This window comes from Lagopus muta, chromosome 16 (assembly GCF_023343835.1).
Source record: "Lagopus muta isolate bLagMut1 chromosome 16, bLagMut1 primary, whole genome shotgun sequence".
NCBI classification, from domain to species: Eukaryota; Metazoa; Chordata; class Aves; order Galliformes; family Phasianidae; genus Lagopus; species Lagopus muta.
This window is the reverse complement of record NC_064448.1, coordinates 4579591-4599525: the sequence shown is the minus strand read 5'-3', so window position 1 is coordinate 4599525 and position 19935 is coordinate 4579591. Positions and strand designations below refer to the sequence as shown.

The 19935-nt window shown below is 49.1% G+C and overlaps 1 protein-coding gene across 3 annotated transcripts; it reads right to left on the bottom strand.

The window, feature by feature from the left end:
* Nucleotides 1-357: 357 nt before the first annotated feature.
* On the bottom strand, nucleotides 358-19935 carry TCEA2 (transcription elongation factor A2). 3 transcript variants are annotated; one of them, XM_048963368.1, is made up of 11 exons: nucleotides 19489-19591; nucleotides 17913-18119; nucleotides 16834-16896; nucleotides 16147-16252; nucleotides 14933-15023; nucleotides 9546-9679; nucleotides 8031-8087; nucleotides 7223-7377; nucleotides 6746-6892; nucleotides 4321-4392; nucleotides 358-3733 (listed from the first exon to the last, which is right to left on the bottom strand). In XM_048963368.1, exons 2-11 carry the CDS (start codon nucleotides 17979-17981, stop codon nucleotides 3725-3727), a joined length of 903 nt encoding a protein of 300 aa, XP_048819325.1. In that variant the 5' UTR covers nucleotides 17982-18119; nucleotides 19489-19591; the 3' UTR covers nucleotides 358-3724. The 3 variants fall into 3 exon arrangements, with proteins under 3 accessions (XP_048819325.1, XP_048819326.1, XP_048819324.1); XM_048963369.1 differs by lacking the exons at nucleotides 17913-18119; nucleotides 19489-19591 and adding an exon at nucleotides 19643-19935; XM_048963367.1 differs by lacking the exon at nucleotides 17913-18119 and having other exon boundaries at nucleotides 359-3733; nucleotides 19489-19628.

Here is a 19935-nt window from a genome sequence, read left to right as displayed (position 1 = left end):
GCCGTCCCCGGGTTGGGGGCACCGCGGCGGCTCAGCTTGGGCTCGTACTACTGAACCCGGTCCCGGCCAGAAGGCAGCAGGGGGCGCCCAGGGCTCAGTGCCCCCCATCGTCCGTCCGTCCCCCCCCACCCCCCAGCTGCACCGCACCCACTTTTGAAGAGGTCACTTTATCCCTTCTCCATCGCACCTGGGGATGCAGCACATCCCCGATTCCCACCTGAGACCCCTTTGGGGAACTTGTTTTGTTCTGCGGGTTTTGTTGGTTTGGTTTCTGGTTTTTCTTTTCTTTTTTTTTTGGGGGGGGTGGGGGGGGGGGAAGGAGGTCAGTCGTTGTTTGGTTGGTTTTTTAACTTTTTATTTTAAAAGGTGTTTTTTTTTTTTTTTGGTTGGCTTTCATTGGGGGACTGGAAGCAGGGAGGGGGGGGTGTTGATGAGCGTCTGTTGTACATATAAAAACACATGGGGTTTACATCGCTCTGTCTGTTTGAAGCAGCACAGGGAAGGGAGCAGCCCCAGCAGATCCAGGGGACAGCCCTGGACCCCAGGCAGCCCCCAATGCCACAGCAGGGGGATGATGTCCCACATCCTGCTGCGGAGCAGAGGGAGGCAGCCTCCCAACGCAGCTCAGATGTGGGAGGCCCCAGTCCCAACCAGACAGCAGCAGCAGGACTGAACCGTGCACACAAACACAAGAGTATCCTGCATCCTTGGTGCAGGGAGCCACGGGAGAACAGCAGGGTGGGTTGTGTGGGCACCAGGACCCCCAAAAGGAAAGGCTTTCAGCTGGTCTGTACCTTCCTCAGCACAGGCACCAGGCTCTGCCTTCATCCTGCAGGAGGAGCTTGGCACCGAGCACCCAGGCAGAGCTCTGTGTGCAATGGGAAATGTCACAGGGAAAAGATATATCATATCTGTGTATTTTTGTATGGCACGAGGAGTTGTTTACCAAAGGCCCAGCTCCCAGCACTGCAACATTTCTGCCAGCAGCCCCTGCCCTCGTGCTGACACAGAGCCAACGCCGCGGCCCTAGCAGCAGCCACGGAGCCTCTGGGAAGTTGTGGAAGTGCAGAACAGCCCATGGCTTCACATCCACCCCCTTCTTTCCCCTGCCTTCAGAAAAAAAAAAAGAGCATCGGTTCTTTTTTATTGAAGATGGTTTTTTTTTTTAAGCAAACAAACCCTCAGCTCTTTTTTCTTGTTTGTTTCCTTCCTTCCTCATGGCGTGATTGAGTGGAAATTCGTGTCAGTAAATCAGTAAATCCAGTTTTTTGTTTGCCAAGCTGGAAATGCAACTCAAGAAAATGTATTTTTGAGAGAGAGCAGAGCTGGTTCGTTTGCTCAGGAATGTTGGTATTTTTATTATTTGGTTCTTAGGGCTCTGAGAGCCCCTTGCAGACCCAGTGGGTCAGACAAGCTCCCACAGCAGGGGCTCCCATCCTGTTCCAAGAAGCCATTAAGAACCAAGAGAGCATTTCTGGTGGATACAAAAAGCAGCAAAGCAACAGCTTCACTGCCCAGGGCACTGCCCCTGCTTGTACCTCGAGTGATGGAAGTGTGGCAGTGCTAATGAGTGATGCTAACCAGCAGCTCAGCAGCAGGAGCCCTGGCACAGAGGTGCAGCACGCTGGTTTCCCTATGGGCACTGAGTGAAGCCAGCACTGTGAGAGGCCCCCCAGCACCACAGCCTGCATTACAGAGATCTTACCTTCACGTTTGGGTTTGCAGAGCATCCCCAATGCTGTCCAGGAGCACAGCAGGCAGGTTGGATCCTCCACAGACAGCCCCACACAGACCCAACACCACCAGGTAAGCTGTGCCATCACTTGCTCACCATCCCAGCACTTAAGCATCCTGGCAGTGAATCTCCATCCCTCTTTATCCCATGGCTTCCCACCCTCTGACTGCCCCAGAAGCACAGCAGAATGCCATGAGACAAGGTGCTATCCCCCAGCTTTTGAGGAGCTCCTTCTGTTTCTCAACCTCCATACGTAAATTTAGGATTGCACTCAGGCTCCACTCCTCTTCTTACATTAACACGAGAAAAGCAACAGCAACTGGTAATTAGCTGGCTCCTGTTCACAGTGCACGAGCCAGAGAGCCTTGGCCAGCTTTGGTTTTATATCCTGAAGGGTTTTTTGAGCATTACTATGAGGACACTGTTCCCTCACAAGCCTGGCTTGAATAATCCCATCCGCTGCAAGATGCGTGAGGCTTAACAAGTTGTCAGCATCTTTGAATCTTTTCCTTCTTGGGAGACTTGGCTTCACCCCATCAAGTGAAAGCCTTGAGCAAAGGATCCTGTTGGGATCACTGCCTCGAGAGGAACACAGCTCTCAAAGGGGCTGCAAGCACGTTTCCCATCGCTTTCATGTGGCTGCTCACTCCCCTCCCAACATCTCCAAGGTCTCTGCTAAATGTCTGCTGTCTGGCATGCTGAAAAGCCAATGGAAATACTTGCTTTTTCACTCTGAAACTGGAGCAATGCTATTGATGTGACTGCAAATGCCCCGGTGCTGCTTACGAGCACAAAAGCAGAGGTGACCATACAGGGAGGTCCCTGGAGAGCTGCATCACCTCAGTTAGAAGCTAGGAAACCCAGGAGAGAAGAGGGATTTTAAGTCTTAGACCAAGATCAAACACTACTGAAAGGAAAAGCAGGCTGCAGTTATCCTCCCATCAACAGCCTGATCCTGCAGGACCCCACCAAGGTCACACCTCCAGAGCTGCCATCTGAAGCTTGCTTTTGCTACCAGCTTTCTTCATCTCACCCCCCTTGCAAGCACCAGCTACAAGCGCACCTCAAACATTCCCTGCAATAGCAATCAGGAGTGTCTGCAATGGCAGACAGTCAAAGGGAGCAGCTTAGCCAGCAGGAACAGCAACAATCTGCTGGGCTCTTCCTGCCCAACCAGATGTTAAGGGAGCTCTTGGCTGCTAGGGTCCCTTGCCCTGCTCCTCCAAACCAACCATTTGGTTTTTCTGGTGGCTGGTCACCTTGTTTTCAGTTTGTTACAATGTGGAGAGCAACGTTCTTGATACCATCTCTGCAGCAGCCTGTGCTGTTGGCATTTAAAGGCATGATATCACAAGCTATCTGACACCATGCAAAAAATCACAAGAATGCTACAACATCCAACTGATCTGGACAGCTGCATGTCATCACTGCCCAAAAAGTCCTGTTCTGTCAACAGGTCTCAGTAAGGTAAGGAAAGCCAGGACTGCCACCCAGCCACTCCAGGATTGGCCCAATGTTTTCACTTTTAAGAGCTGGCTAGAAGCAAGCTTTCACACACTGAGGGTCTATCTCTATGTACAAGCAGCTTTCTGCTGTCTCGTGGTCCAGGCATGGATCAGTCAGCACCCATCCAGATACACTTCTGAGCCTCTATGCAGCTCTACAACAAATGCAAAGTGCTGTACAAATAAAAGTCAGAAACTGACAAAAAATGTTTAATATTAGTTTTGAAGAAAAAGTGACCATACTTGCTTAGATGAGAAAATAATGACTAAGTGTGTTTAGCGAGCTCTCCTGCCACTGTCAGCCCACAACTGTGGCTCTCTCCACCGAGGCCCAAACAGAGAGGCAGGCCTCCCTGCAGCTGCTCTCTCAGTACGTGACAATGCAAACTCACTTGGGACACAAAACACAATTGCCGTGGGAGCTGGCGTATGGAGGTTGCACTCAGATCTGTGTTTGGCTGCCGCTCTCGGGCCATGGCACATATCAGCAGAACTGCAAGAGAAGGGAGTTTAAACCCTGATTAGAAAACCTCACTGAGGGAGTTGCAGGTCATGCGCTCGCTGCCTAGAAGAGGGATCCAGGTGATGGTCTTGTTTCTGAAGCTGACAAGGGCTTGGGGGGTCTTTGGAGGCAGGGCTCAGCCCCCACAGTAAGGGCTAAATAGAGCTCCTATGTGAATTTCTCAGCCGTGGCTCTGGCACTTGCTAGCAGTGCCATTGCTGCTCACATCTGAGCTCCGCACACAGTATAAAAGCAGTTTGAAAATCCTACATAATGTCATCGCCACCATCTCTTGGGTGGCAGAGGGAGCATGAAAAGCACTGTGAAGTTGGTCATGGCAGAAGAGGGAATGTGAGGAAGGATAGAGAGGGAATGAGAAGCGAGAACATAGCCCCAGCTGGTCTGCAGAGATGGGATGAACCCAGAAGCTCTTGCCTCTGTGCTGGGAGGAAAGATCACTCGCTACAGCTAGTCAGCGTTTGGCAAGCACATCTGAGGAGAGCAGCTAAGCATCTGCAGCATCGCGGGTAGAGCCACCCTAACACCCCTCAGTGCCAGTAATATCCTTGGTGCGCTACCTTCCAGCGGTTCCCACACTCGTTGCACACGACGAAGGTGGTCATGGGCTCATCGGAGCTGCGGGTCTGCACCTGGGGGAGGACACAAAGGACAGCATAGGTGAGCATCGTGTGCTGCCTCACAGCAGGGTCACAAAGCAGCTCCTTGCCCCCCTCCTCCCCAGCAGCCAGGGATTAAAGCTGACCATCTGGTCACGCTGTCAGAAATCAAGGTATCAGGGGTGGGGAGCGCAAAGAGCCTCCGTGTACAATGAATCTGGTTATTCTACACAGGAATTCACACATCCTCACATGTTCTGAGACCATCAGGAGACTTGCAGATCCTGCAGCTAAACCAAGCTTCACAGTGTCTGTTTAGATTACAACAAATTAGACAAGCATCATCAACAGCTGCCTGCCAGCACTCCCAGGGTACAGTGGGTAAACACCAGAGCAGCTGAAAGCTCTGGCACTAAAAGGCCACTGATAGGAACTGGAGGGATGCCCCAGCAGACACAAAAGCACACACGTGACAGTTACCCACACGGCCACCACAGCAGGGACACTTCTCCGCAAGCCAGGAGCACACACACAGGGACTTGCACTGCTGCAAGAGAGCCCCACATCCACTCAAGGGATTGCACAAGCACCTGAGGGGCTCTGATCTCCCTGCTACGACTTTTTCTTTATGATTGTGACAAAGGCAACAGCAAGAAAATGACCCCGCCAGCATTCAGCAGCAGCTGCTTGAGGAGACGGGGCCTAAAGGTCCTGCACGAGCCTGACACCATCTGAGCAACTCGTTTTGGGGCAGCAGCATTCCCTTCTCACCCCTCATTCTTTGTGGGTGGCTTTGGCAGCACACACAGCCACAGCAGTGCTGCGTCCCGGGAAGGGATGCAGCTGGCTGGGAGACTACAAAACCCTCAGCCCATCAAGCACGTGCTCCACAGGAACACATAAAAAAGCACTCAAGCCATTCCCTTTTACAGACCAGTCCCACGTCCTGGCCTCACAGAGATATACTCTGGGTTACCAGGTTCTGCACATTTCCAGTCTGCTTTCTATTTGAGTCATTAAAGAACTGATATTTAACCCAGATGTGGCCAGCTCTTGCCAGAAACACAGTTTGCTAAGAAAAAAAAGATAATCAGATTTTCATGGCATTTGAGTTCCACAAGGCACCCAAAATATTGGCACTCCCTGAGCAAATCAGACAGCAGAACTATGCCAAAGGGGTAATTATGATGATCCACATGTGTAATTACCTCATGCAAGAGCCACAGCATTTGCACGATGCAAACTAAAGAATGCATTCCTCAAGAATGCCAGATAGCTGAACTCTGGCATTCTCACCCGATGATACTGCTAGGCTCTGAGTGCTTCCATAAATGCCAGTCCACCTTCCTCAAGCGTAGAACACATTAATGCCACTGACTGCCTCTTCTCTGGAAAGCTTCTGATTATCTCTATTTAACAGACACTGCTGTGATCTGCCCCAATTCTGAGCAGTCAAACTCCAGCTCACAAGTGAAACTCGAGTCCCACACGCTGCCAAGACAAACGAGGCAGCCCTGCAAGCTGACTTACTGGGCCCTGCTCACAGCCAGGCCTCTCACCCAAGCCAGTCTGTGGGATGCAGAACTGCTGGACAGCCAGAGGAAAACCCTGGGTCAGCTGCCTGGCTCTCATCTGTTTGCATGTCACACCAAGCACATTAAGGGGCTTCACTTGGCTCTTGCACACACAGTTTGGGCACACATACTCAGCAAACAGCAGCATTTTTTTGGTAACTGCACGTTCCAAACCACTGACTTGCAGCAAAGGCACATTTATCTCCAAACACCTGGCACAAGCATGGGCACTAACACACACTGGTAATGCACACAGCTTCCAGCAGCTGTCCATCAAAGGGAACAACTCACCTCTGCTTGCTCACACCAGTTTCGCTTATTCCTTATTAATAATTTCACCTCTTCAATGCTTTTATTTCACACAAGCTGGGATTTGTCCAACCACAGCTCATCTACGTGCTTAGTTTGAACTTCTAATACCACCAACATGCCTTCTTCAGTTCCCGCAGTCTCTCTTCTACACAACCTACTCCTCCTTTTCCTGAACCTCCACATTTCCTGCACCTGCTTTCAACATGAAGCTCTTCCAGCCCTGCCATACTCCTGGTATGACACTCCTTGGTACCACACAAGCCCAGCTCTTCCAGAAAGAGAGCAGCATTTGCACAAAGTTACACAAGCCCCAACAAAAGATGACCACAGAAGCATCAGTGTTGCATCTCAGAGTGCCCTGAGCACACCAAAAGCTTCTCCCCACCAGTAGCAAAATCTTTGCCATGCTGAGGAGCAGTAAGAGCTGCAGACCATCCACAACAGATCATTTCCTGTGCAGAGGTCAATGCCATGGAGGCTACAGGAGCAGGAAGACTAACCTGGGTGTAAGTGCAGTTCTTCTTCTTGCATTTCCCACAGGTGAAGAGGTCAGTCTGTGTCCCTCCTGTCTTGGCCATCTGATGCTCCCGGATTGCTTCTTTCGTCATGGCTTTCCTGATCTCTTTCAGCTCATTACTGGCCATTTCCTTTCAAAAACAAACCAAAAAAAAAAGCAATGAAGTCACATCTGTCCAGTTCTCCCCACCACACTCAAGAGAGTCAGCAGGAGAGATCAGCCTAACAGATGGGCCTTTCACTTTTGGTTACTTGTTCACATCCAGGCCCCTGGGATGCTATGAAGTTCCATCAGAGTACTCTCCACATCACAATCACCACTGCCAGCCCCCCTCCTCATGCATTCTGGTAGCAGCTGCTGATAGACCTGCAGCCCTGGCAAGCAGACCAGCCCCTTGCTTCAAAGCTAATCCATATGACACTTTCCCTGCAAGAAACAAACCCTGCTCAGGCTTCCTCACCTCCGAGGTCATCACTGCAATCTGTTCAGGAGTAATGGCCCCACACAGCACGTTCTTTTTCAGCTCAGGATTTTTGGAGTCCTTCAGATTGGAGATGCGGCTCCTCACCCGGTTTTTGTACTTCATGTCAGTGTTCTTGATATCTTGGTATATGCGTACATGGCAGTCAAGGACTTTCCAGTCAACCCAAAGGCTTCCAACCATCTTCTACACCACTCATGAATAGCAGAGCTACTGCTATTTGATCACCATTGCTGTGATCAAAAGACAGTTTCTACTCTAGGAAGTCAACACTATGAATGCCTACACAATCCCAGGTTCCAGAGGCTTTAATGCTGACTTTTTCCACATAGAAATAATCTTGATTTTCAATTTGCTTGGTTCTTCAAGCCACTCTCTCAGCAAGGCAGACATAAAACCCTGCACTCAGAGTGCAGCTGCACCCCCTGCCCCACAGCCCCCAAACCAAGCAAGCTCTTGGCTGATCTCAAATCCACAGGCAACTTCACACTCACTGCTGTCTTCCCCATTGCTTCTGCCTCATATCAGCACAGTGCTCTCAAGAGAGAGGCACAGGGCTGCTGTGTGTCTTTAGAAGCAGGAAACACTATTTTGATAGGAAGGAGACACTGGTACCTTACAAACTCATTATGGTGTCAACGGGAAGGAAATATCTGTGCCCATCATACCAACTGTGTCCATCAGAACATTCACACAAGATGGAGTGCTCCCTTCTTCCTCTGTGCTCATTAACATCACGGCCTGGAGACATGCAGCCCCTTAAGAAAGCCCAGTACAGCAAGGATATATTCTTCAATCTGAGCTGCTATGTGCTCACAGTCAGCACCAATGGCAATATAGTCATCTGAAAGGCAAAGAGAAACAAGAGATCAACGATTTCCAACTAGGCAAGGGGTCCCTGGGCTCAATACTGAAGACACAAATCTAGATTGCTGTTTTGGTTTACGTGCTCCTTCCATCACTGGCATCTTGGCCTTTGCTCTAGGCACCCTCTGACCCTTTCAAGAGCAGCAGTGACAAAAGCAGACAAATCCAGCCAGTTATGCCCTCCATCTCTCTACTGGATGGACTGCACTCCACAAGGCTAACAAGAAGCTGGTCCTTCAACAGTAACTTTCCCCATATCCAATGTATTTTTGCCACAGTTTAAGTTAAACTGGAAGGAATTCATTCTCAGCAGAAATTGGTGTCAATGAGAAGTAGCTCTAGTCAGACAAAATCTGACAGAGCCTAAACCACGCAGCATTAGAGTTGAGCCTTCATTTCTTTTCTCAGCTCAGGCTCCATCTGCCCTCCCTTTTTCTTTCACATGCTGCTTTTTACCAGTTAAACAGCATCACAGAGAGCAAAAACTTATCAGCTTATACACTGGGTATGTTAACCAACACCATGAAGCAGGGGAAAGCAGTGCAGAGCGGGGCTGAGTTCAGCAGCAGACTTGAGGGAACTGCTTCCCAGGCTTCACATGGAAAGAGCTCTTCTAAGAATTACACAGGGTATTTAATGCAGCACACACACAGAGAGAAAGACTAGAAATGATGACTCTATGAACCTCTCCATCTGCTGTCTACATTCCCTAGCTTCAAATTAATAAAACTGCAGTGCTTAGACAGACCCCAGTTTTCCAAAAGGATCTGCAACTTGGTCTCAAGGATACATTCAGCTTGAGGTGTTTAAAATCTGACTTTTAGAGATGCTGAGCACCTGCAGCTGCCTCTGTCTTTAGAGAGCACGTTCTGAGTGGAAGAGAAACTTATTCTATTCCAGGTCCACAGAGGACCACTGTATTTAAGCAGCTCCAGCCCATATATACAGGAGAGTCTAAGTGCAGGAGGCAGCTGGCATAAGCACCATTACCGACACATTCCGTATAATGAGTTACAGCTTCACTTTGCATCCCAAGGATAGGCAGAGATGACAGCTTCACTTTACAGCAATCAGGTAAGACTGAGACCTAGAAAGGGAAGCAAATACCTGCACACCTGAAGATCAAACTTCTGGCCAGACCCACCCACCCAGGCTGCAGAATAGAAGACCACACGACCCCAAGTTCTTAACTGCCACTACTGCCTGACACATCAGGTTCCTACACAAGTGTCAACAGCTGCTGCAACACCAGCCAGCCTGACAAAAGGGTGATGGCAAACCAAACTGACTGCAACAGCCTTTTAACGAGGCTGCCCCAGAAAAGCGTTATCTAAGAGGACCCAAATTTGGCAGTGACCCACATGCAGAGGCCTATCAGAACTCACTGGGAGCTGAGAAGCATTTCAGACAAAGTAGGGTTTTGCCCAGCACTTACCATCAGCCTGCAGAGCTGTCGTCAGCATTTCTCTGCATTTGTTGCGGACAGCATCACATGTGATGGGTGCCGGGGGGAAGGTGGTGATTTTGGGGGTGGTCGGGGTCTTCGGAGGCTCCTGCCTTTTGTTGGAGCTAAAAGAGAAACTTCACCTATCAGAATGTCTCAGTTCGGGTCACTGAGAGCAGAGAAGGGATCAGCAGGCATGTGGCCAAGCATCCTGTTAATTATAATACAGAACAGTCAGAGGATACCAGTGCAAAGACATGCTCCAAACCAGCACACAGTGCAACGCAGCAGCCAACACCACCAACCCAGATAGGAGTTCTCCAGTGGAATCTGCTGGCAGTAAGTCGAGGTTTAATCCATGAAGCAGGCCTGCCAATCAACTGGTTACTGAACTCAAGCCATCACTGCTGAACCACCAGGCATCATGTGAAAGTATTACAAAGCCATAGGACACGGTCAGTAACTCAAGTGTGCTCTGAACTTCCTCAGACATCCTTCACTGCTGAGATGCCAGCAGTGGGAAGTGAACACTGGCTCTCTGTAACCAACAAGAAACGCAGCACGGGGGTTTTGCAGCAGAAATCAGAGAAGCCTACACAGGGCTCTGCAGAGCAAGGGCTTTCTGTGCTCAGAAAAAGAGGAAAAAAAACGGCTCCTTCAGCTCTGCTATATAAAAAGAAACACGGCAAAACACGTAAGAGGATTTTCCTTTTTCCTCTGATTACTCATCTCATACAAGGCAACCCTACACATCACGCAGGTGCCAGGTGGACACAGCACTAACAAATACAACTTCCCTTGCAAAAACAACCTTCATTTCCCACCTGCAAGCACTTGTAGGCACAGCCAGGGAAACGCAAACATCTGCCTGCTGGGACTGCATCAGCCAGCTCATCTGCCAGGAGAGCCAGAGGGCACCCAGCCTCCACCCCACACTGCAGCAGGCTCCAGCACTGCACAGGCTCAGATTTGCTTTCTGGAGGAATACCCACGGAGCAGTTCAGCGTGGGGTCCACCCACAGTGAAGCATCTTAGCCATGAAGCCTAACATCTGCACATAGAGCTAGCCTTGCAATTACCACAGGAAAAGAAAAAACTGGGGCTATTATGACTCCCAGATGACTTTATAGATCTTTCCTCCCCCTATCCTGCCCTCCTCATATCTAGGCAGTAGAACAGCCAATTTTTCAGCAGAGATTGCTCTGACTTTGGTGTTTGGGCCATAAAATGCGCAGTATTTATTGCCAGTGTCTGGGTAACATCAATGCAGCAAGAGAAAAACCAGAAAAATAAGAAACCCTGAAAATTTCAGCCACACCACACTGGCTGTGTTTCCTTGAGATACAAGTGGCTGAGCATCGCTGAGAAGTCGGGACACTACTGCCAGCTTTCTGCCAGGAGAAATCTCTCATCAACAAGCACTTCCACTGCACTGCCCAGGAAGGGATCAGTTAGCCCACAGCAGGGCAGAGCTGAGCTGCAAGCCTTCTGAACCCACAGCTGTATGTGCAGAGCCAGGGACTCAGCACAGGGACCCCACTGCTGCCGAGTCCAAATCCTGTCTGGCTCTGCAGTGCCTCAAAGCCCTCAGATCATCAGAGCTGCTGGATTTCCAGAGCTCAGAACCTCACTGGGCCCTATTCAGAAGGGCCCCCACCAGTGCACCTTGAGCATGCTGCTCAGGTCAAAGCAGGGCCAGAAGATTCATTTTGCTCTCAGATGAAATAGAAACACTTTGAAAATCCTGTTGTCAGCTCACTTACACTCTGCCCAGTAGCTGAATAAAGACTTGTTGCCAGCTAGTTTTACTGGGCAGCACTGCACCAAGCTACTAAGAAACAGATTTATTAGGTGTCAAAACAGCTAAAAGCACTCAGTAGAATCTACATTACATATAGAATCATAGAATACATGACAAGAGAAAAAAACTTAGCTTGCAAATAATCAATCATGATGATCTTTTCTCTGAAGGGTACAAATTGCTACCAGGTAGTTTTGTACTTAAGGAACTACGTACAGATCACAGATGTTGCACATGAGAATGAATGCAGCAAGTGACAACTCAAGCTCATCTGAAAACTGCAGCTGATCTTGTAGAAAACGCTTTGGAAAAATCAGACTTCCCAAAGAACAAAGGCAAAAAGCCTGGAAAGAAAACACTGATAGGATTAGAGTGGCTTACAGTATGGACTACTGGGAGGAACGCTGAAATACTTGAGAACTTGTCACAAATGTGGATGGCTGGGAAAAATCCTCTGTATTTGCAAGAACAATGAAACAAAACAATCTTAACAAGACAGGTTTTGATCAACACCAAGTTTCAAACTGTAAACACAAGTTATGAATTGGAAGATACCAAAGGAGCTCTGAAAATACCTCACACCCTGAGGGTTTCCTGCAGGGCTGTCAAAAGGCAGCTCAGAGAAAGGCCCCACTTGAAGTCAAACTTCAAGCTACCATGGGCACGGATGCAGGTAATACCTGTGTCTCTTAATTTTAGTAAGATCCTATCTCTAAATGCTATTAAATATTTCATATCAGTTTCAATAGCAAATGTTCATTCCCTGAAGGTGGAGAAAGCTAGATAAGCTGCATGGTTACCCCACCTCTGTTAGCTGATGAGCAGCAGTTTTCGCCTGCATCCTTGTACATACCCTGAGATGACAACTGATCACTGCTGAGTTAGATCAAACAGGCTCCTGAGCCATTCCAAAGACTGTACAGAGAGCTATTTATTAAGCTTCAGAAGTTAGTTTATAATTAGAATAGTGGGAAATAGACCTCAAAGACACCAAGAAGACTTATTTCAGGAAATCCTTGCGGTTCACACTGTTCCTGTTGAACAGGAGAAGGAGCTTGTAAATCTATCCAGACAACAAAAGTTCACACACACACAAAAACACGCATGTATGCTAGAACCAAATGGTGCAAAGCAACAGCCAGGGATTACAAACAGAACTCAGGGCTGCACTGGAAGAAAAATCTCACAGAACAGCTGAATTAAGGCCACAGATCCAGAACTTCCCAATAAAAGCTTCAGAGAGCCCCAGAAAAGAAAAAGCTGCCAGAGACAGAGAAAGATTAGACATTGTCCATTAAGATGTACTACTGTGATGGCTGGAAGTACTACAGCACGGAGGATCACAGTAATACAGCAATTTGCAGGTGCCAGCCCCACGCTGGCTGGCTCGGGGCCCGCAGGTCTAGCAGCATTAGCTCTCCAGTCACTATGGAGGGATTGCTACATCTGTGCTCCTGAAAGTAAGACAAACTACAAGCCAAGAGCTATTTGGGCTTTTCTCCCTGACAGAAGAGGAAGACGTAGCCAAAATCTATTGAAACAAGTGGCTGAAGTATCTGAATACAAGCTGATCTCTTCGGTGCCTCGATTGCAGCCTCATCTGAACCTGCAAGCAGCAAATCAGGCTCCTTTCATCACTTCAAAGAGCAAAGCCAAGAACTCATGCTGCTAACATTTTTTCTTTTTTCCAAGGCAGATTAACAGTTCATTTTGCAGCACTGGAGAATAAGCACTGCACTCTGTAAAGAGCCTGCCTCAGCCTGACACCAGGAGCTATGCTGGATCTGTGCTGAGCTCCTCCCTTTGCTTCTGTTTATCCTTCACAACCAAGGGGATGCTTTACCATTCCAAAGACTGGAGGAGGAACATACATCAAGGATCAAGGGGAAAAAGCAGCAGTAGCTGAAGCATACCCTCGAGGCACACTGTAAGGGTAGCAGCACAAACCAGAAAGCTCCATTCCACACATCCCATCACAACCATCTGCCCAAGAAAGAACAGGGCTGGGTTGCCTCACTGCCTACAGCCAGGATCCAGTTGAAGTTTCCTTTTTTCTTCCAACTGCAGTACTGCTTCCTGGCTTGAATGGTATCACTCCCTTCCCCCAACAGGCCCAGCTGACGAGCTCCTGGCCTTACACAGAAGAGCCAGCTGCCTCCCTTCACCAATAAGGGGATGCTCAAAGGCTCTTACCTCAACCACTGACTCAATTCCTATCCCCATTAAACCTACAACAGATTTTTCACCCGTCCACACGCCGGGGAAGGGAGTACTCTGCATTTTTATAGAGGATAAAGACCATAAAGAGAAGGTACTTGCATCACAAAGCTGGTGATATCGCTCAGACTAATTACAAAACAAGCCCTTCTCATCTATCACTGACTGCATTGTAGCTTTTAAACGGCTTTCTCCTCTCAACGGGAGAAGGAACAGCACCTGGAAGATCCCAGCCTACTGCTTTAAACCCAGTACCACTGTCACACACCAGACGCCACTGGAAACATCATGCACACAGCTCTTGCTCACATCACACTGCAACACCCGGTTCTCCGACTGCGAATTCTCCTCTATTAAAACTTCCATTGCAACACCAAATCCATTCTCACATTTTCTGGCAGTGAGGTCACCAAAGACACACGTAAATTAAGTCACATTGCTCAGCATTAGCAGCTGTCCCCACCACCTGTCCTGGGCAGTGAGCTCTGAAGGGCGAGAAAGCTCACACCAAAATACTGATCCTGAGAGATCTGAGCAAAAAAACCCAAAAGCAGAGGAGCAAAGGATGGAATGACAGCAAAGTGACCAGCAGGGAACAGGCCACAAACACCTAAAACTGTGTACAAGAGGGACTTGAGACTCTGAATCTTCTGGCAAGCTTAGGAAACAGGCAGTATCGTTTAAGTGACAAACCTGTGACAAACCCATCCTCCTGGGATTGAGGCAAGCCTCTTGAAAGGTGTGATGTAAAACCTGGTCCTATGTTTCCCCTCTCCCCTTTGATCACACTGCCTCCACTCAACATCTTAGCATGTTTAGGACAGTGGAAATAGGATGCAACATTCAACACAGGGTACGGAGCAAGCATGCAGCAGACCTGCTAGAGGGTGGACACCAGCACAGAGTGAAATAGGACTTCTGCTGGGAAGAGCACAGAGAAAGGGAAGTTTTAATATAGTGATGGATGAATCAATCCCATCCATAACCTGAGATTGCAAAGGCCAAAGGTAATTCTGAAGAACTCAGAGTTAGAAATAAGCAAAAGCATAAATGCAACAAAACCCAGAAGTATTTCATTAATGAAAAAGCTGACAGAAAACATGGAAAGTCATGAATAAAAGCAAAAAACTCACTAAAGCCACTGTCTTTTGTAGATGTTTATTTCTGCATAACAGTTCAATATCAAAAGCACCACACAACTCGCCACTGAGGAAGCCTATAGACTCCTAGTGACCCTGACCAGGAATTTGAGCACACAAAATCCTCAGCTGAGATACTTAGCAGTGAAAATTCAAGTAAGATGCTAAGAGAATATTCAAATTAGATAACAGGATCATCTCTAGCTAAAGGGAAGCATTACCTTTGGTCTCTGGAGTTACCAGTCTCCTTTGAGGAAGATGTTGGCAAGGACAGGTTCTTCTTCTTCTCCTCACTTTTTTCCTCTGAAGCATCTAAATTGGGACAAAAAGAAAAAGCAAACTTGGAAGCGAAAGTGTTCAGAACTGCTCTTTGCACTGCAACCCTGCATACACTAAGAAACATCCTAAAACTTCACAGAGCTGGCTCCAGGCAAATTATTCTACAAAAAGAATTTTAAAAAGACAAAGGAAGCTTTTATGGCCCTGCATGCAGACCTTCTAGTTGCCTTCAAGTCGAAGCTAATTTAAACAAAAGCTTTCCCCACCAAACCAGAAAGCAGGGATCAATGGCCTTCCCTCCTCAAGAGATAAGCTTCCTCACAAGACCTGCCTCATCACAAAAGCTCCTTTCAAAGACTCCGGCTGCTGAGCACAGATTGAATTAAGTTCTCTAAAGTGTCACCAAATGCAGTATTTCAAGCCAACATCATCTGAAGGCCAGTAAGAGCTGGCCCTTCTGGGAGTCTTGCACTTCCGAAGTGCTGCTGAAAGCCAAGAGCACAACCCTGAAGATGGCTCTCATTACACTGCAGAACTAGTTTCATCCAGAGATAAATTGTCTGAGCCAAGCAAATACGCATCAACCCTGATGTGGAGAGCCCAGTTGCAGCTTCTGCTCAGTGCCAACCATCATGAAAGCCCCTCCAGCAGAAAACAATGTGAATTTGTCTGCAAGTTGTTAAACTAAGATCCTTCTCCAAGTCATCACCCAAAATCCATTCCAGCATTCCTCTTTCCAAGCTGAGGTACAAGGCTGACAGCACATGCTGTACGAATGCCACGTAGCACAAAAGTCAGGTTGGAGGCTTCAAAGTACAGATATTGTTTCTGTAGCAAACGTTGCTAATTATCACGTAATGAGAGTAGTTCTGCAGCTTTCCCTGCTCTTTCCAGCTGTCACAGACATAGACTGATCTAGTCAACTCCGTGACATAGAACCATGACACCAGCTAACTAGCCATTGTGTTGACAAACAGGAACTCAAACAACCAGTACGCATGGCAGCAGATGAAACTCCAAAAGGTAGTGCAGTTTCAAAGGCTGGTTTTCTAGAATGTTCTACATGGATGCACAAGACCTCCTGAGAAAGCCAACCTCCCACTGAAGCCAGCACCTCTGCAAGAGGAATCTGACAGGAACGTGATTATTTTCTTACCTAGAAGTTTTTTCCAAGATTTGATGAGTGATTTGGCAAGTGCTATCACTTCTTCATCTGTGCTCTGCTTCCTCAGTGCATTCACTGACATACCAATGCGGGTGGACTGCAAGTGAACACACACATGAATCACTCAAGAACTCGTTACCAACTGAAGTCAGAAATAAGCATAGCATAGTCAAAACAATGACCAAGATACATAACATCCAAGAGCTCCTTACAACTCCAGAAGCAAGGGATGACAGTGCCCAGCTTGCTGGGACTGCTCACAGATTGGGCAGCCCATCACTCACAAACACACCTGAGTCGTTTCAGCTTAGAGTGAAAGAATCCCAAAGTGCCTCTTAATCTCTGAATTGTTATTGTTCAACATCTCCCTAATGTCCTGAATATCACCATCACAAAGACTTAAAGAACTCCTTCCCTCAACCCCAACACACTGCCATTTACATCTTCCCTTTTACTTTGAGGATCTATGGAGGGATTTGAGCATATGCCTCAAGCTTCAGGCAGCACACTTTTGCCTAAAGCTATGGATGCCCAACACCCAAGTGCAGAGCTATTTTCTAGAGGTAATATTTATTTGATGCTGGGAGTAAGGCAAGAAGGCAGAGTAAATTACATTCATTTAAAAAGCATTTTGTGCTCCTCCAGACTTCAGCTCTGCACCGTAACTGTGCAACTCACCTGCAGTAAGTCCAAAGTCATAGGCATACTCTTCAGTTCCTTCAGTAAATCCATTGCACCATCCTGGAAAAGAAAAGAGGTCGAGAATGGGTGCCTCAGCATTCAGTAAAGAAATGCAACAGCTTGGGAAAATAAATTTAGAAACTTGAAATCAAAGACAACAGTTCTTCCCTAAAACATCATCAAGGCTGCTGAGCATTAGGTCACTGCCTTCACCTGCCAAATTCAGGACCTTTAACGCCTGAAAAATACACTTTGGATCACAACTGCCATCTCAGCACACATCTGGCTGGCGTGAGTAATTCTACCCAACTGTTTTGTGAGCCTTGCTTATTGACATTAGGTTGTAAAAACAGTTCAGCAGAGTTGCAAGAACTCCACTCACCCACTTACGTCTCAAAAGCATTGCCTACAGCCACAGCTACCCGCATCCTCTTTCTACCACTTGAAATTCCATGTGGTCACCTCCCAGTGGGGACACTGATATCCCCCTCTGCTCAGAACAAGAGCTGGTACCAGGAGCAAAGCATCAAGCAGCAAAGCTAAGGAGCTGGCTGCTTGAAACTCATTATATAAGGTTTTCTTGCATCAGCTTCACATCCCATAATCCAGAAAATCTGCCTAGCAATCTTGCAGGTGCCTAGAATTGGAAAGACAAGGTAAGACAAATGGCAGGAACAGAAACACGAGCCACGTCTCCTTTTAGCAGCACTCTGCAGATCACAGCCTGGAGCAAACCCACCTCCATTCAGCCAGCTCCTCCTCATCCCCTTCTATCAAACAAGACCTTCCAGTGTCCACATCCGTTTCCATTCCATTGGCAGCTCATTTCCAACACTAACAACTCCAAGCTCTTCTACAGCACAAGACCTATAGGACCCATCGTTGCAGTGACACAAACTGCCCTGCATTCCCTCCTCCCTGTGCACAAGGGCTGTTTCCCATCCACTGCAGGAAGCAATCCAGCTGCCAGTGCCACCCTAGAGAACAGAGGCTGAGAAAGCCAAATGAAAGCAGAAGGAAAGCTTTCAGCACACACAGAAGTAACTCACACCAGCATAAGCCACACATCACAGTACCCAGAACGAGCAGCTTCCCATCCAGGCAGGTTCAGACTTCTCAGTTCCTTCAACAGTAACAGACTGCATTAAATCCGGCCCTTAACATACAAAAAGATGTGGTGATTCATGCTTCTGTTATCAGAAGTGGAGCCACATTTGGGGCAACAACAGCCAATCGGGATCCACACAAACTAGAGCAACAAACAGGTATTCCAGGCAATCACCCTGCAGGAAGAGTTTGCAAATTAGCCAGTACACAATAAACAGATAAAATGCCAACCAAGAGGAAAGGTTGCATACCACTCTGTTAAGAAGCTGCCTCCTTCTCAGTGAAGCTCAGAAAGAAAATCAGCAAAGTTACCTCTTTCCTATTTTAACAACGGCGTTGCAAACCTTCCATCAACAGGAACAGACATCACAGGCTGTGCTGAGCCCAAGCTCCTGTTGGTACAACAGCTACACAGGTACCAGTGTTCAGCCCAACACCCAGAAGCTCACCAATCATAGCTGCACCCAGCACCTCATAACCCAAAATTTGTTCTCCTAATCCATTCCCCACCTCACCACCCATCACCTCCCATCCCCCCAAACCCACTCCCTTTGGTCCAAACCCAGGTGTAAAGCCCTTCTTGCACCCACTTTGCTTCCAGGGCACAGCTCATGCTGTTGGAAGCAGCAGAAGCTGACACACTGACACATCCCATCAGGCAGCTACAGCCCCCCCCCCTTCCAGGGAGCCACTACACACCCCATGAGACACACAGCAGGCAGCCAGCAGCATGGCCAAACCCTCCATGCTCTGAAGGCTGTTGGCAATGAGCAGAAGCAATGCTTCTTTGGGACAGGTCTGCAAGATGGAGATACAGAAGTACTGGGGGTCATCCAAGGATGTGCCAGGGTTTGATATTAGGAGGAAGTTTCCCATGCAGAGGGTGGTGAGGCACTAGAACAGGCTGTTGGTGGATGCCCCATCTCTAGAGGCATTCAAGGCCAGGCTGGATGTGGCTCTGGGCAGCCTGGTCTGGTGGCTGGCGATCCTGCACATAGCAGGGGGGTTGAAATTCGATGATCATTGCAGTCTTTTTCAACCCAGGCCATTCTATGATTTCCCCCCCCCCCTCCTCCTCCATAAAGAGAATGGGGAAGAAGGGTTGGGAGTGCTGCTCAGTAAGAAAGCAGAGAGCTGCGGGGTGCAGGGGGGGAGGGGAGGAGGGCACAACGTGGGGTAAATGGGCTTCACAATGAGGACACAGAGCCCTCCCCTCCAAAACGGGCGGTGGGTGGCACAGGGTTGGCCAGCCCGCATTGCAATGGGACGGGGGGGGGGGGGGGGGGGTCGTGGTACGGGCAGGCGTGGGGAGAGGGCAGGGCTGCAACACAGCGATGACGGCTGTTGGAGACCCCCCCCCCCCCCCCTTCAAAACACGGCCTGGAGATGGGCAGCAGGGCGGGCCCCCACCCCCAGAGTGGAAGGAGGGAGGCGGGGAGGGTCCTTCCCAACGGGGACCCCAAAAAGCACGGCTGTGGGGGAGCTGCCCGCTCCCCACTGCAGGGCTGTGTGCCTGTGTGTGAAGGGGGGGCTGCCGCCACTCACCGCGCTCTTTTTGGCCACCATCTTGTCCAGCCGCTTGGCGATACGCACGATCTCCTCCTCCCCGCCCATCGCTCCGCTCCCCGTAGCGGCGAGGCCCGGGGGGTGTGACGGGGGAGGGAGGGAGGGAGGGCCGGCGGCGATTCCCGGTGCTCACCTAAACCCCCGGTACCGCAGTCCGAGCGGGCGGCGCGCGGGGCACGACGGGATTTGTAGTCCGAGCGGCTCCCGCCCGCCTCCTCCCCTCGCACGGCCAGGCGGCGGGACTACAGCTCCCGGCATGCTTTGCGCCCGCTGGGGGCGCGCTGGGAAATGTAGTCCACCCCCATGGAGGAACCGCAAGCCCCGCTCCCCCCCACCGCCATTTTAGGGCTGCCCGAACTCAGGGGCTGAGCACATATGGCTGTGAGGCGCCGTGGGCTGGGCTGAGCCCCTAAGCCTGGCTTGGCA

What these genes read in the sequence shown, in the direction of transcription:
- TCEA2 (XM_048963367.1), bottom strand. Translation starts at nt 19,557, where the DNA reads ATGGGCGGGGAGGAGGAGATCGTGCGTATCGCCAAGCGGCTGGACAAG. An exon ending in TGGTGGCCAAAAAGAGCGCG is followed by an intron (nt 16,897 to 19,488) that starts GTGAGTGGCGGC and finishes TTTCTTTTCCAG; the next exon opens with GATGGTGCAATGGATTTACT. An exon ending in GGTAACTCCAGAGACCAAAG is followed by an intron (nt 9,680 to 14,932) that starts GTAATGCTTCCC and finishes TTTCTCTTTTAG; the next exon opens with CTCCAACAAAAGGCAGGAGC.